Source organism: Peromyscus maniculatus, chromosome 6 (assembly GCF_049852395.1).
Source record: "Peromyscus maniculatus bairdii isolate BWxNUB_F1_BW_parent chromosome 6, HU_Pman_BW_mat_3.1, whole genome shotgun sequence".
Taxonomy (NCBI): domain Eukaryota; kingdom Metazoa; phylum Chordata; class Mammalia; order Rodentia; family Cricetidae; genus Peromyscus; species Peromyscus maniculatus.
Genome location: NC_134857.1, coordinates 88,717,675 through 88,745,600, shown reverse-complemented (window position 1 = coordinate 88,745,600; position 27,926 = coordinate 88,717,675). Strand labels below are relative to the sequence as shown.

The 27,926-nt window shown below is 43.3% G+C and overlaps 1 protein-coding gene across 1 annotated transcript; it reads right to left on the bottom strand.

Annotated features, from left to right (window-relative positions):
• Nucleotides 1-1,106: 1,106 nt before the first annotated feature.
• Nucleotides 1,107-27,801, bottom strand: Psma5 (proteasome 20S subunit alpha 5). Its single transcript, XM_006979474.4, has 9 exons — nt 27,644-27,801; nt 24,240-24,306; nt 15,384-15,510; nt 12,254-12,321; nt 11,029-11,136; nt 10,832-10,890; nt 9,681-9,783; nt 7,080-7,166; nt 1,107-1,346 (listed from the first exon to the last, which is right to left on the bottom strand). The coding sequence occupies exons 1-9, from the start codon at nt 27,670-27,672 to the stop codon at nt 1,269-1,271; spliced, it is 726 nt and encodes a 241-aa protein (XP_006979536.1). The 5' UTR covers nt 27,673-27,801; the 3' UTR covers nt 1,107-1,268.
• Between the last annotated feature and the right edge of the window lie 125 nt (nt 27,802-27,926).

Sequence of the window (27,926 nt, the reverse complement as noted above, 5' to 3'; positions counted from 1 at the left end):
GACAGGGTTTCTCTCTGTAGCCCTGGCTGTCCTGGCACTTACAATTTTTAATTTTTAGAATGTGTATGGATGCTTTGTCTGCATGTCTGTGCCTTACATGTATGCCTGGTGCCTGAGGAAGCCAGAGAAGGGGGTTGGAGGCCCTGGGACTGGAGTTATGGATGATTGTGAGCTGCCATGTGGGTGCTGGGAACCAAACCTGGGTCCCCTGGAAGAGCACTTAGTGATGCTAACCACTGAGCCACCTCTCCAGCCCAACGGTTGAATTTCTATGTCCACTGGCATAGCCTTAGGTTCCTCATCTGTTAGAAGTGTTCCTATGGTCATTTCCGAGGCTAGAACGGAATGCCTGTTAATTTTATCGGATCTCATGAAAGCAGCAGCAGTGGAGGAAGGTCATAGTGCATTCCAAAGTCTAACTGAAACTACTTCTGAATTTTAGTTTCTTACTTATAGTCAGGTACATAACTCTCATTGCTACTGAGGTCAAGACCATTTCTTTGTCTTTTGTTTTTTTCATAGTCCTTAACTTCATAAAAAGGGTACCCTTCCCAGACTGGCCATCAAGATACAGAGAAAAGGCCGGGCAGTGGTGGCACACGCCTTTAAACCCAGCACTTGGGAGGCAGAGGCAGGCGGATCTTTGTGAGTTCAAGGCCAGCCTGGTCTACAGAGTGAGATCCAGGAAAGGTGCAAAGCTACACAGAGAAACCCTGTCTCGAAAAACAAAAAAAAGAAAAAAACAAAGATACAGAGAAAAGCTATAGCCTTAGGGATGACTTATCCTAACTCATCAGTGTTTTGGGGAGGCCCCCAGGACAGTCTTCTGGTGGCCAAAGAGCAGTGTGTTCATAGAAAGGAAGCAACAGGAGTGTGTTTCCTCCAGAGACACCCCGAGACTACAATGGACTGACAGTGGCATTAACATGCACTAACCACTGGGAGGTGCTGGCCTAACCTGAATTCATCGCTAGCACCAACCGCTGGAGCTGACTGTTACAGAGAACCACTGTACTCATTTTAGAACAGTCATGCTCACAAACCAGGGGTACTAATCACTGGCCTACCAACCTAAGCACTTAAAATTATAGAGCAGACTATGAACAAATATTTTAAAATTTTTTATTTCAGAATTGCTGTTATGTACAGACATCATAAAAAAACACACATATACTGAATATTTTCCATGACTTAAGAGCTGGAAATCAAGTTTAAGGGCGATTAGGAGAACTGAAAGTGTCCCACAGATGTCTGAGGATGGCTCCTCCTTAAATGTCCTTGATCACCTCCTCCAGTTCCTCCTTTGTGAACATGTGGAAATTCTGGCCGGGCTGCACCGTGGCGAGCTGCAGACAAACAGAAAGTCTAGTAAGCTGGGCTGGGCTGGGCTCCTCGCTGATGCCCTGGCTGGGTCAGAGTGCCGGTGAGGCAGCTGTTCTTAGGAACTAGGAGCTGCTGTCCTGGGGTATCCTTGACAGGCAGCAGGTCCCTAAAATAACTGACTCCAAAATAAAAATTCGTATTGACCAATTTTTCTATTTTGAGGTTAATCCACCACCTAACAGTTACCCAAACTGACACCACTGTTCCCTCTTGAAGTTACTTCAGTGACATTACAAAAGTAGCAGCAAAGTACATAGAGCCAGGCCCAGAGGTGGTGGCGCACGCCTTTAATCCTAGCACTCCAGACACAGAAGCAGGTGGATCTCTGAGTTCGAGGCCAGCCTGGTCTACAGAGCAAGTTCCAGGACAGGCACCAAAGTTACACAGAGAACCCCTGTCTCAAAACCCCTCCGCAACTTCCCCCAAAACCCAAACCACACAGCGCCAGTACGTTTGCTTTCAGCTAGATTCCTTCAGGAATGAATGAATATGTATGTATGTGTTATTCATTATATATAGGAATATGTAATTCGGTTCTTTTTAAAGATTTATTTATGTATTTTATGTATATGAGTGCTCTGTCTGCAGGCATGCCTGCAAGCCAGAAGAGGACATTGGATCCCACTACAGATGGGTGTGAAATGCCATGTAGGTGTGGAAATTGAACCCTGGTCCTCTGGAAGAACAGCGCTCTTAACTGCTGAGCCATCTCTCCAGCCCCTAGGAGTATATTTAGAGTGCAGTCCGGCCCACAAGATAGCTTGGGAGTGAAGACACCTGTCACCCAGCCTGACTACTGCCTGAGTCTCACCCTCAGATCCTGCTGTGGAAGGACAGACTGACTGTAAAAGTTCTCTGACCTCTACAAATGTACCATGCTATGTCTGCCTGCCTTTGCACATACTACACATAGAAAATAAAATGTGTACACGTACACACACACACACACACACACACACACACACACACACACACACGAATGTAGGAATCAAACAACTTACTTAGGGTCCAACATGCTCTAGGCAAGTGCCCTAACACTGAACTATTTCAGCCCCAAAGAAATACATTTAAGGCATATTTTTAAACTCCAAAGTGAACTTGTGTGACATTGGAATACTTGGCCAGCCCGTGTCTCTATGTTCTCACCTGTAAAATGGGAACACTAAAGCCGGGCGGTGGTGGCGCACGCCTTTAATCCCAGCACTCGGGAGGCAGAGCCAGGCGGATCGCTGTGAGTTCGAGGCCAGCCTGGGCTACCAAGTGAGCTCCAGGAAAGGCGCAAAACTACGCAGAGAAACCCTGTCTCGAAAAACCAAAAAAAAAAAAAAAAAAATGGGAACACTAAATATCCATAGAGTAGCAGTGAGGATTAAATGTTAATCCATGCAAAGTGTTTAGAATGTTAGAAAGGACCAAACAGCTGTTAGCTATCATTGTTAGACATTTTCTCTACAGCTGCCTCTGTGGCGAAGGTTGTTTAAGGGGATAAGAAGACTCCAGCAGCACTGCAATGGGAGATCATTCTGAGATCGGCGATACCAGACTGGCAGTGCAGGCCACACCAAACCCAAACAAGCACTACCCTCCAGATGTAGTGACAGCATCATCTCTGCGCAGCACAAACCCCAGGACAGGGCAGCCCTGACAAACAGGGGCAGGTTCACATTTGCCAGTGCTTAAAGATGGATTTGTTTTTAAAATTTACACCAATGTGTGGGGGCCTGCATGATTTTATGGGCACAACATGTGTGTAGGAGTTCGTGGAAGCCAGAAGGTGTCAGATCACCTGGAACTGGAGTTACAGGCAGTCGTAAGCCATCATATGGGTTCTGGGAAACAAGCCTGGGCCCTCTGCAAGATCAGTAAGTACTCTTACCTGCGAGCCATCTTTCCAGGCCTCTGTGCTTGTTTTTTTTTTTTTTTTTTTTTATTTTTTTTTTTTTTTTTTTTTATTTTATTTTTATTTTCGAGACAGGGTTTCTCTGTGTAGCGTTGCTACACCTCGTTTTATAGACCAGGCTGGCCTCGAACTCACAGAGATCCACTTGCCTCTGCCTCCTGAGTGCTGGAGCTAAAAGCATGCACCACCACTGCCCGGCCTGTGCTTGTTTTTAATATCATTTTTTCCATTCTGTCTTTTTAAATTTTAAAACTGTACACAGTGTATGTTGTACACGTGAACAGGTATATGTGTACATGGAGGCCCAGAGGACAAACTTGGCTATTGTTCCTTGACTGCATGCAATCTACTTGGTTTTTGTTCAGATGTGGACTCTACTGGCTGGGAACTCAGGCTGGCTGGCTGGTGAGCCCCAGGGAGTCGCCTCTCTCTGCCTCCTAAACACGGCGGCAATGCCTGGCATTTTTACATGGATTCTGAAGATCAGAATCAGATCTCTGTAGGTACTTTACTGACTAAGCTATCTCCAAGCCCCACTCTACAGCATTTAGAAATAGGATTTATTTGGAAGTTAGCAGACAAAATTAGCACAGTCTAGTTCTACAATTATTATTCTTTCTAAATAAGTAAAATTTGGGGGGAAAGACATCTAACATTCTGGTCTGGGAAAAGTTTAAAATAAATGCCTTCATCACAAAGCCTGCCTAGTAGATTCTCCCAAAAGATATATCCAATAACAGAAAATGTCTGAAGAACTTCAAATATATTTTACAAATATATATTAAGCAATGTATTCTAGTCCATATAGCCTATGAGTTCTATTATAACGATACTATAAATATAAATACAATTCCCACTTCTCTTAAGGTATATCTTTTCTTGAGCAATGTCAGTGAGGACAGAGATGCAGTATCAATAAATGGAATCAAGACTATAGGATTGGGGGTTAGAGAGATGGCTCAGCAGTTAGGAGCACTGACTGCTCTTCCAGAGGACCTGGGTTCAATTCCCAGCAACCACATGGCAGCTCACATCTGTCTGTGACTCCAGTTCCAGGGGACCAGATACCCATGGTAAAACACCAATGCAAATAAAAACAAACAACCACAAAAAAGACTACAGGATTGTTTTGTGAGGTCATGCATGTCCCAGGGGTAATCCTCCCAAAAGCTTACAGGGGCTAAAAACAGGAACTGGGCAAACTCTGAATAAAAAGATCCTATAGAACCAGGAGGTAAAAAAACACTAATGGGTTTTGAACCCTGCACTGCCTTCAGGAAATTACTCATCACTAGGCAAGTAAAAATAACCCATATCATTCGCATAATGATATGCATTTACATAATGAATAAGACTATTTTCTATTTATTATTTTACTTTACTTTTATAAACCTCCATGAGGCAGGTGCACAGATGTTTTCTCTCTTTATCAATAATCCAGGGATTATGATGCTAGTTATAGGTGCTAAAAAACAGGACTAGAGATAAAGTCCTGCTCTTCGCTTACTAAGGATGCCAGAGGCTCTCGATGTCACCTGACTGTTAGAATAACACTGAGTGTTTGGAAAGGAGAGGCCCAAAGGTCCAGGGAGGAGACAAGAATGAGGACACTTTCGAGTTGTGTATTAACTGGACAGACGAAGGAGAGGAAGTGCAGGCTGAATATGCAAATGCACACAAACACGACCATGACGTTTCTGTAAGGACAGGTGGGATGGCCACTGAGACAAAGGGGATGCAGAGTGTAGACAGCAGTTTAAAAGTCTAGAACCTTAGCTGTGGTGGAACACATCTATAAACTCAGCACTGGGCTGAGTCAGGTGACTCAGTGACTGAGTATAAGGACTAAAAAATTAGATCTGGGTCCAAATGTCAATCATACAGCAGCCGTTAAGCAGGCAAAGCTCTAGACACTGGGATGGAGAAGAACTATCAACACAGCTCGCTGTAAGGCAGCAGAGACTAGATCTGGCCACAAGAGAGGAGGAGGAGGGTTAGGGTTAGGGTGAGGGTTAGGGTTAGGTCAAAGTCTTCTAGGTTTCTGCTGTGAATGGCAAGCACAATGGTGGTTCTTATCAACCAGGATTAGAAATATGGGAAGGGGAAGTGGTTTTTCTGGTAAGATAATGGTTTTTATTTCGGACTGTCAAGCAGGGTGACAAATGAGATGGTCAAATGAGAGTTCTAGAGTTGTCAGGAAATACTGACAAGCAGGAGTTACCACAGCAAGGGTCAGTCTCGAGAAATAAAAAGCAGAAATAAATGGTAATGACTAAGGAATAAGTAAGGAGACAAGATACTGAATATAGCTTCTGTTTGGAAAAAAGACTTAGCAATACATGGTATAAAGTAGGCTCAAGGAATACCCCCCAGCAGTAAAATCTAAGAGACAACTGATATAACCAGGTGAACTTCAAAATTATGCTGAGTCAAAATTAAGGCACAGAGGAGCACACATTATGTAACCCCACTTACATGAAATTCTAGAACCATATTAAAGCTCCTTCCTACTTCTGCTCAAAGACAGCCAGTCCCTCGGATTCCTTGGACCTGTTTCTAAAACCCAGCTTTGACCCTTTTGTGGCAGCCTATGAAAGCAACAAGATTCCCGGACTCCCCATGCTGATCTGTAACTAATCCACCTTCCCTCAGGGTTAATCCTACCACTCAACCCAGCAAACATCCTGGTTGGTGCTGATTTGGTTTAATATTGACTTGTGATTATAGCATTAGTTATAATAGCCAGTGCGTTTTAAACTTTTTAAAAAACAGAAATAGACATATATACTATGTCTCTCCGGATAACCGCTCTTCTAGCCTGAGCTAGTTTTAAGTGCAGTCTGGCTATCATTTCCTCCTCCTTCCTTTTTTCCTATCTGTAATGTCTCGTACTCCAATAGTGCCCATTCTCCTTCATTTCTGCAGCACTCACCCACTCAGCAAACAACCTAGCAATCCCAAGCAAACACAGGCTCTGTCTCCATTCACTCCAAACCTCACGTGTACTCATCATTATCTTTCCCATCTACTCCGAACCTCCTAAGGAAGATCATACAGAATTGGACCTGTGCTTCCCAATCTTTATTACTTGCTACCCCTCTATTCTACAACCCAGCAAAAAGAGAAAAGCAAAGAAAAAACCCTGTCTGAGTTTTCCTTTTCACTCTATGTTGAGCTGTGCCCACGGCCCCAGTCCTCCGGCCCACGGCCCATGCTATGATTCTCGTTTCCGGGTTATCCTTCGCCTCCCTCCTCCAGACAGCGCCTCTTCCAGGATGCTTTCCTAACGCCCTACTCTGTCACCTGTTCACATGGAAACCTGCTCCTACTGCATCAGAAGTTCCGCCCACACCTTAACTGTCTGTGTGTTCCTTACACTGCACGGCCCAACGCTTAGCTAGGACTGGGTTCCTGCATTCTTTCCCTGCTTCTGGAATAGTACGTAAAGCAAAGCTGGGGCCCATATAGTGGGGTCTCAAGAACAGTGCTGAGTTAATTTTGCTTTTAGAAACACTGTATGTGTACTGTCTTCACCTTTTTACGACTTCCTACGTTAATTTTCCCTTTGGTTTTTTTAGTACTGCCTCCTGCTCATGTTATCAGTCGTAAGAACCCTGTTTCCCCTTCATTCTTAACCTCACTGCACTCTGGCTCCCAGCACCTCACTAACACTAATTATTACTCAAATGCTCTTATGACCTAAGAACAGTGCACTCAGATTGGCTTTCTGGATCTCCTCAGTCTTTACCAGTGGGAGCCCCAACACCTGTAAAGTCACAGGAAAGCAGGAAAGTACCTCTATGTTAGTGGCATTCAGCTTCTCCTCCATGACTTGTTTGAGAATGATGAGTGAAGACTTGATGGCTTCCTTCAGTGTCATAGACTTGAACAGAATGAGATGAGCTGTTAGTGAACATAATCCCTTCCTTCAGTCCTCTCCCCCAGCGCTCTGAAGAAGCAGCTTGGCCAGTACTAATAAACTTTACATCTGAATTTGTATAGTGTACTACATTATATAATAATATCAATATTCAAGTATATGGCAAGTAGAATATACTCATTCAGAAGAAAAATACCCTACTTTGAGCTACTAACTTTCACATAGTAAATGATCTTTGAGAAAGAGGAAAAGGCTGTACATCTCTAGTGTTTATTGATTTTCTTGATTTAAAAGGTAACATAACCTGGGTAACATTCTAATAATGCCCAATCGACCTAAAAAGGCAATCCAATGATTCAGAAGATTCAGTTTTCATTTTTTTTACCCATCTTAAAGTTCCTATTGCTGTGATAAACACCATGACCAAAAGCAACTTGGGAAGGAAAGGGTTTATTTCACCTTAGAATTCTCAGGTCATACTCCATCACTGAGGGAAGTCGAGGCAGGAAAAGAAGCAGAGGCTGTGGAGGATGCTGCTTACTGGCTTGTTCCTGACTTCCTCAGTTTGCTTTCTTATAGACCCCAGGACCACCTGCCCAGAGATGGCACCACCCGTAGTGAGCTGGACCCTCCCCCACCAATCAAGAAAATGTCCTACAGACCTGCCGAGAGGCCAGTCTGATGAGGTATTCTCTCAACTGAAACCCGCTTTCCATATGGCTCTAACGTGTGTCAGGTTGACACACGCACACACAAATAAATAAATGAATAACAGACACCAACTAGGACGTGGACTGACACCTAATTTCCTGCACAGGCAAGGTCTGCGTTCCAGGCAAAGGGCATCCCTGGGCTTTCTTTGGTTGCACTTGTCAGATCTGGAAGGCTGTGGCAACCCTGTGCTCAACAAGCTTACCGGTGACGTTTTTTCTAAAAGCAGAAGATTATTTTGTGTCTCTGTGTTATTTCTAATTCTCACAATAATTTGAACTGCAATTTCTTTCTTGTTTTTTTTTTGTTATCTGAGACAGGGTTTCTCTGTGTAGCCCTGGCTGTCCTGAAACTCGCTCTGTAGACCAGGCTGGCCTCAAACTCAGAGATCCACCTGCCTCTGCCTCTGAGGGCTGGAATTAAAGGCGTGCGCCATCAGTGCCTGGTTTACCCTCAATATTATCACCTTTTTTCCCTCTCTTTTCTTTTGTGTGTGAATGTTCATGTGTGTGCAGATTCATGGGGGGTAGGGTTGCATGTGCATGCATGTGGAGGTCAGAAAACAACCTTCTCTGTTATTCCTCAGACACCTTTAAAATTGTTGAAACCAATCTCTCACTGGCCTGGAATTCACCAAGTATGCTAGGCTGCCTAGCAAGTGAGGCCCAGTGATCTACCTGTCTGCCTCCCGAGCATTGTGATTACAAGCTTGTCTTACAAGGCCTGGCTCCCCCCCTCCCCCCCTTTTTCTTAATGATGTGTGCTTCTGTGTGGGTATACACAAGAGTGCAGAGGCCCACAGAAGCCAAAGAAAGGGTGTCAGATCCCCTGGAGCTGGAGTTACAGATAGCTGTGAGTCACCTGACATGGGTGCTGAGGACCAAATTCCAGTCTTCTGTAAGAGCAGTGTGTTCTCTTAACCACTGAGGCAGCTCTCCAGCTTTTATTCATGTGGGTTCTGGGGAATCATGCTTACAAGAGAAGCACTTTACTAAGAAGGGTCCCTGAAACACAGCAAGTCACCTTTGATGCTCTTGCTGTAATTGTTCTGGAGTGCCATAGCCTCCCAGACGACGCTAACGCTAACAAATGCAGCAGGTGTCTGACTGCTTACAGCCCATCTCTTCTGGGGCTTCTCTACATTCCAAGATGCAGTAACACTGCAATGAGGTCAATTAATAACTGTGATGACTTCTAAGATACCAGTAAAAGGAAAAGTCACATGACTCTCACTTTAAATCAAAAACTAAAAATGGTAAAGCTCAGTCTAGTTTATCAAAATTTGAGTTGGGCTGAAAGCTAGGCCTCTTGTGCCAAACAGTTAGGCAAGCTGTGAAAGGAAGGGAAAGGGCCTGTTTAAAGATGATTTCATGTGTGTGTGTGGGTACCCATGGAGCCAGAAAAGGGTGTCAGATCCCTTAGAGCTGGCATTACTGGCACTTACAAGCCACCAAATATAGGTACTGGGATCTGAACTCAGGTCCTGATAGAGCAGTAAGTACTCTTAACTGCTGAGCCGTCTCTCTAGACCCAAGAGGAGAACCTTTGATGGTAACTCAAAGTGCTATTCCAGCGAACATGTAACTGGGTTGGCAGTGCATGCCGTTAATCCCAACACCCAGGAGACAGAGGCAGACATTAATAAATAGATCATTTTCACGTCTTGTTTTAGGTTGTGATTCCAAGGTGACACAACTCTCAAAACTTAGAACAAAACTCTTCATTTCAGGTCTACAGTTTTAATTACAGAGGAGTTAAAAACTGACTTAAGAAGTGATGGTGACATTTGTGAGCACAGTTCATTACCTTGTGGTAAACTTCTTGCAAGGAGCTCTGGGCACCCTCTGAAGCAGAGCCAATTGCTCGAGCATCACACTGTACAAAGGTCCCAGATGGGTCCATATGGAACCTGAAAAGGACAACAATGTTAAGAGCGAAGCATTTTATGCCACCAACACCTCACTAAAAGACGTCTATGCGTTTCACCCCGCAGCAGGACTTTTTGTTTTGAGAAACAGTTCTTTTAAAAGGTCCTTACTAATGATATATACATCTGTGTACACATGGAAATGTCACAATGAAACCCACTTTGTGTGCTAACCAAAAAATTCACTTAAAATAATATTTTATTTTAAAAAAGAAGAAAATGTTGGTTAAGAAAAATCACTGACTTCTTCAGGGTTTTGGGAGAGAAGAATGACAGAATGAGTATACATAACCATGGCACTTATGCACATCTAAGACATGAACAGAATGACCATGGTATTTATGTCAGTTTTATCAATTGTCAGTCTTATCTTTGATACACCAAGGTGAGAATGAAGATCAGATGGTAATAGCAATAAGGTAACTTCTAATTCTTCCGAGAATTAGCATTGGTTCTGCAGAGGTTCTTCATGGATCTCTAATTCTCACATAAACAGCACACAAACACTGACAGAAGCCCTACTTTTTCCTAATAATTGCTTCTTCCTTTTTACTTATTAAAAATTTAATTAATTAATTTGTTTGTTTGTTGTTGGCTAGTTGGCTTTTCAAGGCAAGGTTTCTATGTAGTCTTGTAACTCTCACTCTGTAGACCAGGGGTGGGAGAGCTCAAACTCTGCCTCCTGAGTGCTGGGATTAAAGATGTGCGCCACCACCCAGCTGTTTCTCTCCTTTTTAAAACAGAGTGGCTCAAGACTGGTCTGGAACTTACTGTAGCCAAGGACAAGCTTAAATGTATCCCTGTGCCTACACCTTCAGAGTCCTAGGAATGTAGGCGTGCTCCAGCACACTGGCTTTGCGTGGTGGTGGGCTGACACCCAGAGCTCTGTGTCTACTAGGCAAGCACTCTTACTGAGCTATAGCTCTAACTCTTTGCAGCTCTTCAGTAGACCACACTGCAAATCACAATAATCACCCCCCCCCACACACACACACACTCCCAAAGCAGGGGGGAAAAGAATGGTACTTACAGCTGGGGTCCTTTCTCATCAACTCCTCCAAACAATAATGCTACTCCAAAGGGACGAGACTAGAACCAAAAAGAATTCATTTAGAAGAGGCTACAAATAATGAGAACGAGAGCCTAGGAAAACATGTGCAGAGGGCAGACCCTTTCAGTCCTACAGAATAGCAAGCAGGCTCAACACAAGCATCTGAACTAACTCACCATGGCGCCTGGATCTGCATCTTCTTCTCCAAACTGCAAAGCCAGATTGGACACAGCCTGGGTCACACTCTCCACCGTCATTGTCTCATTATAGGTGAACCAATGGTTCTAGAAAAAGGGCAAAGAGTGATACTGCTTCCTGGGAAGCAGGAAACTCAACAGTTCACCACCTCTCTACCAAGTGAAAGCAAGGCTCGCATGCCTCTTTCTGTTTCCAAGACAGGGTCTCACTATCTACCACAGACAGACTTAGAACTTGCAGTCCTCCCAAGGACTAGGATTACAGACAGATCACCTGCCCAGATCAACACTTTCTTCTTGATTAATACTAGCCACTGAATACTCTGGACTATATCAAAGAGGAACAGCTCTGATTGCCAGGTGTTACGGTATATGCCCATGATCCACGCAATCAGAAGGATCATGAGTTCAAGGCCAGTCTGGGCTGGTCACAGAAAGAATGTGTCTCAAGAGGGGGCAGGGGAAAATGAAGGGGAGAAGAGGACAGAGTGAGCGAGCACATGCATGTGCACACAGATAAGCTCTGGAAATAAGATGACTTAGAGGCTGCTACCCTTGAAAACTAGGCTTAACATCTAAAGTAAAGCGGCAAGTTTAGCCTTCTAACGAAGTCAATGTTAGTAACCAAGTGTCAGTTTTCCTTAAGTACTCATCTTATCCTGTTAAGTTTATGTTAAATGGAGAACAAGCGTGCGAGTAAGTGCAAAAATTTCTACCTTGCAGCAATCACTGCTACAATCAAACCAGATACCCATGGATTTGTCTGTAGTTTTATTGTTGTTGTTGTTGTTGTTCTTTTATTAAAGAAAATCACCATTCTTAAAATGTCACTTGGTACAAATCATTGTTTACCAGATGAGAACAATTTTATAAGCCTGGCAGAAAAGGCCTTTTACTATGACCACATTCCACCACAATGCTCCACAGAAAGCCAATCAGGGGATACAGTGCATGCTTTATGTAAGGTCAACCTGAAAGAAGCAAGAGACTGTAGGCTTTACTGACTAGAGCCTGCTTTAAGCTGCAATGTCTGGAGAGCTAAGTCCTAAGTCCCGAGAGTTGTAGCAGGAGAATCGACCCAAAATACTCCCAAGAGCCATGTCTAATAGCAACACAGACACCTGCAATGTAACCCAGGTAGCTCTATCATCATTAAAGAAGGAGTGCATGCATCAGTAAAAAGCAGAGAAGATGCTGATTTTACCTGTGTCTCCACTCTGGCTTTATCAATTAAAGTTTTAGCATCAGCAATTAGCCCACTCATGGCACAACCTGTAATGTAAAAGCAACAGTGACCGATCGGCCAAAAACCTTCTAGAACTTTTCATCCACTCAGTAAATACTGGAAATCTGGCCTGGAACCATGGCAACAATCTCACAGCAATCAACCCAACAGAATAAATGGGAAATGATGACCACCGAATATAGGTATAATGATCACACAAACAGAAAACCAACCATGCTGACAGTGAAGTCCAGATAGTAAGCCAGACAAACATGAATGTCCACATACTGCAGCCAAAGAATCCCCTTAGTAAATGTTACAGAGCACGATGCACTTAACATCTATTTCATTGTTTATTGGCCTATCTGTGTGTATGTGAATAGTGTGTGTGAGAGTGGGTGCAATGTCCCAGTACACACGGAGAGGTCAGAACAACCTTTACATGAGTTCCAGGGATGGAACCCCAGTCCCCAGGTTTATTCAGAAAGTGCCTTTAACCACTGTGACACCTTGCTGGCCCCATGATGCACTTCTGAGCAAAGCAAACCCTACAGCCAAGCCCAAGAAGAAACTATCTCCCTAGGGACTGCAGCAGAAGACCTCGGGAAAACATCAAGAGCCTCTTCAGTTCCCTACTCCAACAAAGCAACTTGTTATTTTAGAAAGCTGCCTAATGGCTGAATGTGCCAAGATTACTAATGGCTGTAATTGCTACTTATATGCCATGATTCAAATCTCAGTCTCAGGCCGGGTTTCTCTCCAAAGCGTCAGACCTACAAAGTCAAATGACTGTCAGTCCATCTAGTTGGATACCACTGTTTCAACCCACTTCCCTTGTGGAAGCCCTTGTCTTCCTTGGCCTTCACAACCAATCAGATCCCAAGTTCTCTTTTGGCCACTGCCTTGGTTGAAGAATTTCATAATTTGACTGATGACCAAATATTCAAATATTTGAACTATTAAATTTCTTTCTTTTCCTTTTTTTTTTTTTTTTTTTTTTTTTGTAAAACGTTTTATGAATTTACATGTAATTCTTACATAGGGGCCTTTTTTTTTTTTTTTTTTTTTTTTTTTAAGTTTTTCAAGAGGGTTTGTCTGTGTAACAGCTCTGTCTGTCATGGAACACACTTTATAAACCAAGCTGGCCTCAAACTCAGAGACCCACTTGCCTCTGCCTCCTGAGTGCTGGGATTAAAGGTGTGCGCCACCACTGCCTGGCTACACTAAAAATGTTCTTACCACTGCCTGGCTACACTAAAAATGTTCTTAACTGTTGACTCCCCTGCCTCCATTCTCAGGTTGCCCCATCAACCTACCTTCAGAAACTGTCATGAGAATATTCTAAAATTCTGCTGGGATGGCAGTGTCTCACTGTTGGGATCCCTTCCTAGCAATGCAAAGTCCAAGCCCTTTAGCAGGATTGGCGGGGGGGACTTTCTATTCTCTGACTTCCAGACTCATCTCTTGCCACACAGTTTACTTCCCAATCATGCTAAAATATTTATGCCCCTAATATTTTGTAGCAGAGAGCTTTGCTTTTAAGGTCCTATACATGCTAAAGCACATGTTCCTCCACTAAGCTACATCCATCTCCAGCCCTATTTTTATTTTTTATTTTGTAACAGAGTCTTTCCTAGACTGCTAGGGAAGTTGTGAAACTCTGAAGTCTTGCTGTCAGCCTCCCAGCAGCTGGAATTACAGTGCCAGGCTTGGCAAGCTCAACCATGATGGTTAATCTTCACTTTCTACTGACAGGCTTTAGAATCATAGGGGAGACAGAGACAATACCTCTTGGTGTGTTGGGGGCGTTTCCAAAGGATTAACTAAATGGGGAAGACCCATTAGAGTGTGAGTAACTGGGCTAGTACCATAGGTAGAATAAAATGAATAAAAGAGAAAGCCAGGGACCATCACAGTACTCTTTTCTCTACTCCAGATCTACGATGCGAACATAGATATCCACAATGTTTTCACCACAATGACAGGGAACCCTCTGAAACTATGAGTGGGCCAAAAGAAAGGTTCCTTCTCTTAAACCGTCAGATATCTGGTCACAGTGTAGAAAAAGTAACTAAAAAAACTAAGACCCACGACCACCGAACCCAGACAAAACTCTTTTTCCTCCTTTCCACCCCAGCATACACTGTGCACCACCACAAATAAGACCGCCTGTTCCTGGGGACAAGTACCATGTCTGCCTCCTGTCTATATACCTTTGAATGACGTGACATTGACCTACCTCCAAAAGACAGTTGACCTGAGATACAGCAGACATAATGTTCTAATTGTAGAATCTGCTTCTCTAGCTATGAAAGAAAATACTAAGTTCCCACAGTTACCGTGGCATTTAGTTCTTATGGCCTTTAAGCAATTAATTATTTTGCAAATGTTGTATTAATTGAGTTGAGTAAATAAGATAAGCAAATCTGGATAGCCAACTATAACACAAAGCAGTAAAATGTAAAAGTACACATCTTTAAATGCTACATTGTCAAGAGCCAAAGCAAGAAAATTATACTAAAGACCAGAGAAAGAAGGAGAAAAACAATTAAGAAGGGGGCCAGGAGAAAAACAATTAAGTCTAACACACGGGAATAGGGTTGATTTGGTCAAAGTTTGTATGATTCTTGTAACACTCTGAACCTTAAACTCTCCAAAGATCTTTGAGAATTACTGTTTCTCAGTGGACATTACAACTTTCCACACTAGCTCGGCTCCAGCTAGCTTACTACCAGGGTAACATGGCCATCTCAGGAACTAGACTAGGAGCCAATCTTTATGTATTTAAATATCATCGTATTTGCCAAAGGCTGGGTTTTAGTTCAGCGATAGAATGTTTGCCTAGCATTTGAGAGTATCTGGGTTCAATTCCAAGCACTGCAAAATGTAAAATACAGCAAATCTGAAGATGAAAAGAATTTCTGGTAGTAGGTTAAGCATAGTAAGTCCTGAGACTGCTCTCTACTGCCTAAATTTATGTACACTGGCCTCCTGCCTTGAAAATAACAGCAAATCAGAAGATAAGCCATTTACCATGTGAACCTCCCTTGGATCACAGAAGATAATTAACCCATGCCAGATCCTATAGTAGCTCCCGCCTATTACTTACCTATATGTGCATCAATCTCGACAATTTTCTCAATGCTGCTAGGCTCCATTAGTGGGGAGGTAATTCTCTTCTCCACAGCTAGACACACACCCTCTGATGTCTGGATGCCAATGGCCGTAGAACCAAGCTAAAACAAACAAACAAACAAACAAAAGGCATGCTGCGGTTACAACGCACAGCTCAAAGAAATCCCTGCACTCCTTCACAAGCAGCTCAGTCATCCATATCTAGGGCACAGGAAGAACAGAGAGCGCCTAATAAACACTATACTGTTCTGTGAATAGCAAAGGCATTTACAGAATTCTGTACTGTAGAAGAGGAAGTCTGGGACTTGGGGGAACAAGGGAAGCTCCATGGCAGAGTGCTTACCTTGAAGGAGTAAGGCTCTGGGTTCAGTCCCAGTACCAAAAATGGGGTGGGGTATCCAATAAGGTCTGAACACATCTGAAAAATGATGTATGTTAACACTAATACTGGGAGGGAGAATTCTAAAGTTCTAATCATAGTTTGTTAGTTTTTTGGTCTAATCTCTGTTTTTTCCTGGAATTCGTGGCTTTTACCTCTACTATCTATATTGGTCTGTCCAATAGGTTATACTCCCCGAACCCATGTCATCTCTGGAAAAGAAAAAGAGGAAAAAAGAGTGGGAAGAGAAAGGACCACCATGCTCAATAAGCATAGTAAAATACTAGCTTAATCCAAGTCACCAGCAGTCTACAATACAGTCAGTTCACCTCTTCACCTCCATATCACCAGTCACCCCCCATACCTCATCACTATGTGCCTCAATTTTCTGTCTGCAAAATGAAGACAGTCACAATAGCTGCATCAAGAAAGCGTAGCCTACCACATAATAAACAAGTGTTTTCCTGTCATATAGCCTCCCCACACCTCTCTCCTTTGAGAAAAGGCCTCATCATGTAACTCTAGCCGAAATGAAATTTGTTATGTAGATCAGGCTTGCTTCTGCCTCCCAAATCATGAGCCACACTCCACACCTCTGTCTCATCCTTAGTCTCTTGATCTGAATATATCTTTTATTGATACAGATTTTTAAAAATGCTATTTTCAGTATATTTCTCTCAAGAACTGATACTCTGTATTGCCTGTAAGTGAAAAACCAAATGAGCTTCTCATAATCATAACCTTTCACCTCCAACTTTATCACTATTAAATGACAAACCCGTAAGTGCTCAACCCTCAAGGCATATTATCAGTAACACAGTACCCTTCCTAAAGCTGTCTCCTGTGGAATATATTCTTCCTTCTGCCTCTCCAAATTTACCCACTACTCATAAAGCCTCCTAAGACCACACTTTCTTTATCCCCTGGATTCCCATTGTATCTTCTTAGTTCTATAAAACAATGGCGTGCGCGTGTGCGTGCACTTAGTGAGGATGCCTGCAGAGGCCACAAGAAGGCATCCGATGCCCAAGGCCTAGAACTACAGGCAGTTTGAGCCACCCAACATGAGTATTGGGAACTGAACTCTGAAAGAGCAGTAAGAGCTCTTCACCGCTGAACCGTCTTTCTAGCTCCTCCATGAATCCACACACAGAGCATGTTTGACATGCCTTTGTTTGTTTTTGTTTTTGGAGACAGGGTTACTCTCTGTAACAGCTCTGGCTGTCATGGAACTCACTCTGTAGACCAGGCTAGCCTTGAACTCAAAGAGATTCACCAGCCTCTGCCTCCTGAGTGCTGGGATTAAAGACATGGGCCATCACTGCCTCGAGTTTAACATGTCTTTAGACTGAATGTTGTCAAAGTATTTCTGAAAAAGCAGCAACATGAAGCAAAGGAGGAAGGGTTTGTCTGCTCACAGATGAGGGTACAGTCCATGCAGTGGGGAGGAGGAAGGGTTTGTCTGCTCACAGATGAGGGTACAGTCCATGCAGTGGGGGAGGAGGAAGGGTTTGTCTGCTCACAGATGGAGGGTACAGTCCATGCAGTGGGGAGGAGGAAGGGTTTGTCTGGCTCACAGATGGAGGGTACAGTCCATGCAGTGGGGAGGAGGAAGGGTTTGTCTGCTCACAGATGGAGGGTACAGTCCATGCAGTGGGGGAGGAGGAAGGGTCTGCTCACAGATGGAGGGTACAGTCCATGCAGTGGGGAGGAGGAAGGGTCTGCTCACAGATGGAGGGTACAGTCCATGCAGTGGGGAGGAGGAAGGGTCTGCTCACAGATGGAGGGTACAGTCCATGCAGTGGGGAGGAGGAAGGGTCTGCTCACAGATGGAGGGTACAGTCCATGCAGTGGGGAGGAGGAAGGGTTTGTCTGCTCACAGATGGAGGGTACAGTCCATGCAGTGGGGAAGGCATGGGGACAGGAACAGGAGGCTGCTGGTCACACTGCAGACACCGTCAGGAAAGAGAGCAATGACTGCCAGTGTTCAGCAAGTCCTCTCTTTTTATGAAGTGCAAGGCCAAAGCCCACAGACTGCCACCTCCCTCATAATTTTTTGTGAAACTCCAGAGGCTTGCCTTTGCAGTGGTTCTAGATCCTGTGAAGTTGACAATCATTATTAATGAGTACGTCATGTCTCATACATATATATTACTCTCAAATGTATACAATTCTAACTTTATTTAGAAGTATTATTAAATGTATACCAGCTTCTTATTTCATTTTAGTCAATTAGTTTTGTTTTTTTTTTTTTTTTTTTTTTGGTTTTTGGAGACAGGGTTTCTCTGCGTGGCTTTGCGCCTTTCCTGGAGCTCACTTGGTAGCCCAGGCTGGCCTCGAACTCACAGAGATCCGCCTGGCTCTGCCTCCCGAGTGCTGGGATTAAAGGCGTGCGCCACCACCGCCCGGCCGTTAGTTTTGGTTTTAAGATAGGGTTGTCGATGCCAGACTCACAATTATGATTCCCCTGCCTTAGTCTTTCATTACCACCACCACTACCCCCCTCCCTTTTTTGTTTTGTTTTGTTTTTTGTTTTTCGAGACAGGATTTCTCTGTGTAGCTTTGTGCCTTTCCTGGAACTCACTTGGTAGCCCAGGCTGTCCTGGAACTCACAGAGATCCACCTGGCTCTGCCTCCCGAGTGCTGGGATTAAAGGCGTGCGCCACCACCGCCCGGCTAACTACCCCCTTTTTTTAAACAAAGGATACCTGTGAAACTATAGAAGATTGCCAAAAACTCTTCTGTAACTAGAGAATGCCCTTACTTCTTACTAAGGATGCAGACTGAACATATAAGCTCTACTTCTTCCTCAAATCTGTGAATATAATAAAGGCCTTCTAAAACAGACACAAACCCACTAGGACAAAAAAAAAAATGGGAAAATAGTAATAAAATTCTAGTGCTTGAAAGAAAGTGGTAATTAACCTGATTTTTACCATGGGTACTTCTGGGAAGGAGATGTAGGTGACTAGGGTCTCTGCATGTGGACAAAAAGGGAGAGCCAAAAGATGCAAAACAATTTAATGTCTGCTTTAAGCAGACTCCAGCTAAGTTTGGTGGCTCAGGCCTATAATCCCAACTACTGGGAAGGCTGAGTAAACAGGGTCATTTGTTCAGGGTTTGCCTAAGCTACACACTGAGTCCAAGGCCAGCTTGTACAATTTAGTGAGATTCTGTTTCTTTGTTTTCATTTTTTTTGAGACAGGGTTTCTCTGTTTAGCCCTGGCTGTCCTGGAACTCCCTGTAGACCAGGCTGGCCTCAAACTCAGAGCACTACCTGCCTCTGCCTCCTAACTGCAGGGATTAAAGGCATGCTCCACCACACTCAGCTAGATTCTGTCTTAAACCAAAACTAAAACTAAAGGGGAACTGAAGCTATTGATTAATGGTAGAATACACACTATAGACCATGAATCCATTCCCCAGTACTGCCAGAAATGAAAGAAGAAACTGATCCCAGGCTACCTTCTTTATTTTGAAAAGCGAAATGGCTTCTTGTTGCTGGAGAATTTCTCTCCAGCTCCCGCCACCAAGTCCCGCCAGTCCCAGAGCCCACTTATAAAATAAACACACAGACTCTTACATTATTTAAACTGCTTGGCCATTAGCTCAGGCCTACCATTGTCTAGCTCTTACTCTTTTATTTAGCCCATTTCTATTAATCTTTACTTTGCCTGTCACGCCTACAAGGGAGGTGCCTGGAGACCTGAGATCTGGATGGGCAAGTGCCCTCTCTATCCTGGACCCTAGATGGTGGAGGTTGACTGAGCAGAGCTCCAGAGAACACCGCTGGACTGCTACACACCTTCCCCAGACCCCACAACCTACCTATCCCTTCATTTGTAAGTTACCCACTAAATAAATCTTCCTTTTAACTACGTGGAGTGGCCTTAATAATTTCGCCAATAGCTTCTCTCCCCACTGTTCATGCAAAAGACCCTAGATTTATTGTATGGAAAAGGTAAAGCAGTCTTTGGATCAAGGAGCTCTAAGCCTAGTCAAAGGGTAGAGTATTATTACTGAAAACCAAGTAAGTAAGTAGAAATATATGAAGTCAATATTAAGAATCTCAAGCTATTTCCCTACTTAGATCTCAAAGGCAGGAGCCAGAAACATATTGAAATGAGCACTTCTCTCTAGAGCAGTAGTTTTTACAATCTGGCAAAAATTCACACTAAGAAATATATCAGAACTATAATTCCCACACAAAACTACCATAATTTTATCAAACAGAAAAAAAAATGATTCATGAGAAAGAAAAACCATAGGTCAATACTATGGACAAGGTTTTCTCATAGCTACTGCTCTATCACTTAAGAAAGAAATGTTCAGATCAGGTTTGGTGATCCTCGCCTCTTATTCTAGCTGTTCGGAAGATGAAGGGAGGAAGATACCAGTCCCAGGCAGCCTAGGCTACATAGTGAAACCCTAGCTCAAAAGAAAAGCTGAGATATAGCTCAAGTGATAGAGTGCCTAACATGCACTCTAGCACCACATAAACCGGATCCTAGGGCCCAGGCAGTCCTAGCACCCAGGAGTTAAAGACAGGAGGATCAGAAGTTTGAGGGGCACTGAGTTTGAAGATAGCCTGAGATACATAAAACCCTATTTGAGGAGGCAGGGAGTAAAGGCCACAGGAATGAAAAAATAATCACAGAACACAAAATGGCTCAACCATTTTGAACAGTTTTATTAATACAACTGTTCATTAATTTTACAGAAATTGCTTTGCGTAAGATATCTATTGGGAGGGTTGTATTCACTATTACTAACCCTCTAGGCAACTGTGGTTGGGCAGAGAACAGATACACAGAAAATTGCAGAAGTCTATCTTCAATAATGAAAAATGTGTGGATAATGTCTAACAATGCCTGTGTTCTAAATATATGGTGGGTGGCAAGAACATGATCAAATAAAAGAGCTGAAGTGGGCTCTACAGAAGGCTCAGCGGGTAAGAACACTGCTGCTCTTGAAGAGGACTCAGGTTCAGTGGGCAGCACCCTCATGGTAGGTGGTTCATAGACATCTATAATTACAATTTCAAGAGATCTGGTGTCCTCTTCTGGCTTCTAAAAGTACTGCACACACATGGTATAAATACATGCAAGTAAAAACACCCATACACATAAAAAAATAAAATTAATCTAAAAAAGAAAAAAGGGTTTAAAGTGCTGCCTCTGGGAAACTGAGAACAGATGTACAAGCCTAAGGGACTGATATTCTTATTGCACAATTCATAGAGCCATTTTACCTTGGACTCTAAAACTACATAGGTGCATGCCCTGAAAAATTAAAATAATAACAGTAATAATAAATATGAATCCATTGCCCAGAAAATTAAATATAAGACTTATGTGTTCCCTAATTGCCATAATTTTTAAATTTGGGCACAGACTGAACCTAGGGCCTCTCATCTGCTGGGCAAGCACTCTACCACTGACTACATCCATCCACAGCACCTACTTGTAATTGTTTATTGAGGATCCTGAATCCTCAACTGCACAAGACGGAGCCAAATTCCCATATACTTTTAATTTTTTCTAGTAGAGCAACTCTCAAATGGGGGCTCTCTTGCCCCCCACCAACATTCAACAAAGTCTACAGAATTGTGTGGGTAAGTGCTACTGGCATCCAACCAGTAGTGGCCACACCAGAAGGCCCCCACACAGGAAAGTTATTCAGTTCAATCATGTAGAAAACCTGCTTTCACAGCACAAACACATATTGTCAGTCTACTCAATTTGGATTCCAATTTAATAATAATAATAATAATAATGATAATAAGCCAATATTTCTGAGACAAGCTATTTTATAAAATACATCAAGGGCCAGCAAGATGACTCAGCAGGTAAAAGACCCTTTCACACAAGCTTAACAACCAGAATTCAATTCCTGTATCTGATGGTAAAAGGAGAAACAACTTCCAGAAGTTGTCCACTAACTTCATACACGCCAGATTGTGTATACATGTGTAAACACACACACACACACACACACACACACACACACACACACAGTGTCAAAATTCAAGATCTTTTTCACTTATACTCTCCAATGTATCTTTATACTCTAATTCTGCCTAAATTTCTCCTCCTAGCCACCTTTGTAGACTGAGGAAAGGCAGAGAAGACAAGGGTACCTCTGAACTGCGTCTGTATACTATTCCTTGAATATAACTCAGCAATGCAACCAGTGTCAGATGCTTAAGATGATAACTTTGATGTTACCACAGGTTTGAGAAACCTATTCTAACAGTACATTCCCTACCACTGCTGGTTATATCCCACCCTGCATTATTTATAAAGTACCTCCAAATGATTCATCACTTCTAGCCAGAATTATTAGTCATTCTCCTGATGTGCACGTGCAAAGGGCTATTCATGTAGGTGCTGTGGTCCCAGACTCAGGTCCTCGGCTTACATGGCAAACATCTTGAGTGAGCTACCTTCACAACCCCACTCTCTAGGTCTGCTCATGCTATCCAAGCCATACAGCAACCAAATTGCCTTCTCACTGGCTTCTCAGAAGACGCCAAAGCAACAAGCAACAAGCAGGTTATTTAAACTCCAAAGCACCTGAATTTTCATAATGGTTGGGTCTTACTACTATAGGCTACATTACTATCTAGCCCAGCTAAGATTACAGAGATCAAATACCATCTCATTATCTCTAGATAACCTAAAGCTTACTAGCCCTAAAGAGCTTTTAAAGCAGGACAGCTCTTGGCCTTAAGCAGAACTGTTGTCGCGATGAAGCACAAATTAATACTACAGTTTGAATTCTGATAGCTCAGCACTTCATACTCATTCAATACAGAGCATAGATGGTCAGAAAGAGAAGTACGTGGTTCAAAGGCAAACTAAGCCCCATGGAAGGAAACTCCAGAAGGCTGGAGAGACTCCAGAAAGTTAATAGTTTTCCATTATGAACTGTTTCCAACAAAATGAGCTATCTCTTAAAAAATGTTTTTAATCATATTTATGTGTCATGTTTGTGTGCAAATACAAGTGTGTGCGGGGCAACTGTAAGGACAAAGGACAACCTGAGGGACTCAGATCCTTCCTTACACCACGTGCGACTTGGGGACTGAGGTGGCAGGCTTGGTGGCAAGCACTTTCACCAGTGAGGAGCCGTTTGGTGAGACAGCATTACGGTACTAGAACCATATAACCAGAAGGGACGAGACAGACACTGCTGGTGACAGCAAGACGACGCAGGCACGTGGTTAAGAGACAAACCACTCCCGTGGTCCCCAGTCCTCGTTAGAGGAACTGGACCTACTGTGTAGAGCTACCCCAGAGACCAAAGCACAATTCCTAGTTTGGGACCAGGACATCTCTTTCTTTCTCTCTTCGAAGCATTCCTTTTCAATACTTCATTCAAAGATTACAGATGTTCATGTTTCCTACAACCCTGGTTTTCTAACAGCCTCTTAACTATCTACCAAAGGAAAAGCTATTTAATTATTCATAATTCAACATATGTAGTTCTAACTTCAGGTACAGGTAGCCTTCTAATGTTGAGAATACTAGTGTGAACTACATGTTTGGGTGTGTGTGTGTCTGTCTGTCTGTCTAGAGATTGCATGCAAGGCAAGCACTCCACCAACCAAGCTATACTCTCAGCCCTTTACATTTGATTTTGTTTCTAGATTACAGGACACACCTCCTTTTAGTCCCCATTATCTACCACAAATTCACAATTTTACCAAGAAAACTGCAGGTGATCAGTTATATGATTTGCTCAAGAAAACAAAATATAGAAGGCAACAGGGCCCGAAGAGATGACGTAGTTGGCAGTGTTTGCCACTCACGCACTGAAGACCAGAGTCTGAGTCCCAGAACCAGTGCAGGAAGCATACCCCTGTAATCCTAGCACTGGGACAGTAGAGAAAGAAGGTCTGAGGTTGTCAGTCTGGCTAGTCTAGCCGATCAGAGCTCCAGGTTCAGTGAGAGACCCTGTATCAAAATAAGGCAGAGCACCTGAGGACAGCCAGCATCAACCTTTGGCCCAGACATGCCTGCTCGCTCGCTCTCTCTCTCTCTCTCTCTCTCTCTCTCTCTCTCTCTCTCTCTCTCTCTCTCTCTCTCTCTCTCTCTCACACACACACACACACACACACACACACACACACACACACACACACACACGAGCTAACGCTGGACTTCTACATTCCTCTTTAAAGTCAAGATATGAAACAAAAATGCGTCCCTCCATTCTCACCGAAGGAAAAAACTCACATAATTATGAAGCAGTTATCTGTTCAAAATGGACCTCAGAAATAGTATTAATTAAAGCTGTTATAAAAATAGTAGTTGGTTAAAGAAATGTAAGAATATTTTCTAAAAAAAAAAAAAAATGGCCCAAACACACTTCTCCCAAATGTCCTTCTAGCAATCAACGTGTGAGGGCTGTTAAAGAAATTTCCAAACCTTGACTTTGCTACAATACCTTGATAGCCTCAATGGCATATTCCACTTGAAATAATCTTCCTTCAGGAGAAAAAGTATTCACACCCCTGCAATTAAAGAACAAAAAACAAAACAAAACAAAAACGGTATTAGAAATTGTCAGAAGTATACAGACAGTGGAACGAAGTTCCTTGACAACTACATCAGACTGGCTGGGGGATGTGCAAGTTGCCCATCACTCTGCCCACAGCAAGCCTTTCGGTCTTTTGGTGTTTTCAAGGCACTCAAATCTACTCAGAGAATACCTCTCCCCTACTCCCAAGACTAACCAAAATCTTAACCAAACTGTTCAAACGAAAGCAGGTGACCTGAATCAACCTGAATGAACTCTGAGCCAACCTACCAATCCTTTGATAAATTCATGCCCCAAAGCTATCAGGCCATTTCCAAGAAAATGTCATTTTTCCCCTTTCCTTTCTTCCCATTATGTGCATTTGATGGTGCTATTTTTGTAAGAGTCAGTTAAAAGTACATTTCTCTGCCTATGAGATATTGTATTAACAGACTAAGAACCATACAGTTACTAAAGCCTGTCTAGTTTCCTTACTAAACAGATACTCATGCCAATTACAGGCCAGACTAGTTTACTCTCTAGTATGCCCCTCTTGTTTACACCAGTGTTGGTGACCCCTGTGGAGAAGAGGCACTAACATACTGTTAGCTATAGAAGCTTCCCCCACACAATCACCATTTAAAAATTAATTAATTACATTTAATTAAAAAATGTTTGAATGAATGAATACAAATGATCAAATGATGGCAATCCTTAGTTTATGAATTCTAAACTTCTCAACAGTATGCATACAGCACTGTGTTCTCAAATTTTAACCAAAACTTTTACACTTTTTCTTCAAAAGAAATTTTGTGTGTGTGTGTGTGTGTGTGTGTGTGTGTGTGTGTGTGTGTGTGTTCAAATAAATTGCTCAAAGCTACTTGGCATGAAAGCAGCAGAACTGGAATCAGAGTTCACGACTTCTTACTTACAGAGACCAAGCTTTCAACTCCTCTACTACAGTGTTGCTGACAATTCTTCTCACTAAATGACAAGTGGAGAGAATCTCACTACCCAGTTCCTCATTTGATCCTCAATCAATATCACTAAACCCGATCAGAAGGAAGTCCAAGGTTCTGAAGAACAGTCTAAAAATCACGGACAGAAAACGGGGGTCAAAAGCTCTAGGACCGAATGTTCTGAATGATCTGACTCACTACTCCCTACTCTCTCCTTTCTCCTACCACACGCTGCCATACACTCCTGTCAACTCCTCCTCTAAGGTAACATCACTTCCATCTCCACGTCCTTGTTACCCTTTACCTAACTATTGTAATAGCCTCCTAACTGGTGACCTGTTCTTCTAATCCCATCGGTTAATCTTTATAAAAACAATTGTGATGAGGCAACTTTTTAAAGAAAACATTAAAGCCTGACACAGTGGCTCGTGAGTGAGTATAAGCCCAGAACTCAGAACACCCAGGCAGAAGGGATGCCACAAATTCAAGGCCAGCCTGGGCTGGCCAGTTAGTGCTCAGTCACCCAGGGCTATAAATGATACCTTGTCTTTAAAAAGTAACAACAAAGACCAAGAAGGGAGCTGGAGAGATGGCTAGGGGCTTCCAGGGGCTTCCAGAGGAAGAGTCTGATTTGATTCCCAGCACTGACACTGTGGCTAAAAACCATCTGTTACTCCAGTTCAGGAGATCCAACACCCTCTCCTGGCCTCAAAGAACACCAGGCATATACAAAGTACACGCACTCCCCCGCCCCAATTTTTTAATTCGTTTTTTAAAAAGATGAAAAAGAAAAAAAGTTAATAGCACACAGTTGCCTACAGAGACCCAAATCCTTAACATTCTATTAAAGCCATCAGTATCTGGCATCATCCCAGTTTTCTGTATCATCCACTAGCCCCATAATATGCATCATACATCTGTGATAACCAGACTGGACTTTTTTCAAATATGCATTATGCCTTTCCACTGGCCCTCCTTTGTCCATATTTTATTATCCGACAAAGTGGTTGGCTCTCCTGGTCTTGATTTATTAAGATTCTACTTTCTCCGGACCCATTTGAATTATCAGCTTCTTTGTGAAGTGCTCCCCAGCCCTAACAATGAATACAACCTCCCATCAGAACTTCTGACGCTCTTAGACTCCTCCGATGGCATCTTCTCTCTCATACTAGTTACTCTTCTAAACAGGGGAGTAAGGACCTTGACTTTGCTCACTGCCGTAAAACCAGCACCCTGAACAGTGAGTGCCTTGCACAGAGCAAAAGCTCGACATTTGCCGAAGACCTGTACCTATTCAGTCATGAGCAGACACAAAAGAAAAAAAAAAGTGCATAGAGCAACTAATACATAGAAATAAATGAGCAAAACTTAATAATAAAGCCTTTCGAACGAGGATCACAATTTTCTCAAAATTTTATCACCTAAGGATGATTCTCTGCAATACCATTTTACTTGTCAGCAGGAAGTAGTTTTAAAACTTCACATATATCTTCTATGAATCAGCAAAAGGATGAAAGAGGCCATCCCAGGTGCTACAATTCTGACAGGATCAATATATACTTACCAGCAATTTCTCAGACAGCCTGGAACAAAGAAAATGTCTGCTTTCCCTAACTTTTAAAGGAAGTTAATTTAGCTTGCAAAACTAATCAAAACAGAAACTGAAAGTTAAAATGTCTACAGCATTTATAGCAGTATGAGCTAGCATTTCCAAGACCTGAAAGTTTTTTTGTTTTTAATAATGATTGTTTTAATAAACACAATCACACAGCTTTGACTTTGCAAAACATCTGGCTTTCAACAGAACACTACAATAACGCTTTTAACTTGGGGGGGGGGGGGGTTTCCAATGGAATCAGCATATTACAACTCTTCTGACTGCAGGCAATGTACCCGGCACAGCTGAAACTGCCTTCACGCTTTTGAAAAGACAAAAATGTAGAGCACAGCATGTCTTCCTCCACAAACTCATTCAATAGTCTCTGGTGGCTTTTTATTCAAGGCACCTCATTTCACCTTTTTTTTTTTTTTTTAAGCAGTCATACTTAGCTTGAAAAGATGAACGCAGAGCTGGTGACCCCCCTAATCCTCCTCCAGGTTAAAGGTCGGAGTCCAGACCCCTCTCCACCGCCTGCCCCAAACACAAACCCCAGGGAGTCAGGACTAGCGGTGACTCAGCGGCAGGACAAGTGCGCCCGATCCGCTCCAGTCCAGCTTGGGGAGTCCCGCCCGGCGCCTCGGGAACCAGATTCCCCGGGTCCCGCCAGACTTGGGTTCCCGGAGCGCCCCATGACACTGCAGAACCAAGGCCGCGGCCCGGGCCCCGGGCCCGCCCACCGTAATCCAGACCCTGCAGCTTCCCGCCGTACGAACCTGTCGTACTCGGACCGAGTGAGGAACATGGCGAGAACCGGAGGAGGCAGCGGTGGATACGCGGGGTTTTCAAGGGCCACACGACTCCGGGTAGCACCCTAGTCAACCACACCGCCACAGCACCAGGGACCCTGCTCCCGTCTGCGCGTGCGCACGCGACCCTTTTAGCCCGCCTCTCGTGCCTCCTTTCGATTGGATGATGGAGATTCTCGCCGCGGTGATTGGGCTGACACGTTTCCTCGCCGGACCTGGCTTAACGCGGAGAGGGCGGGACCAAGGCGCG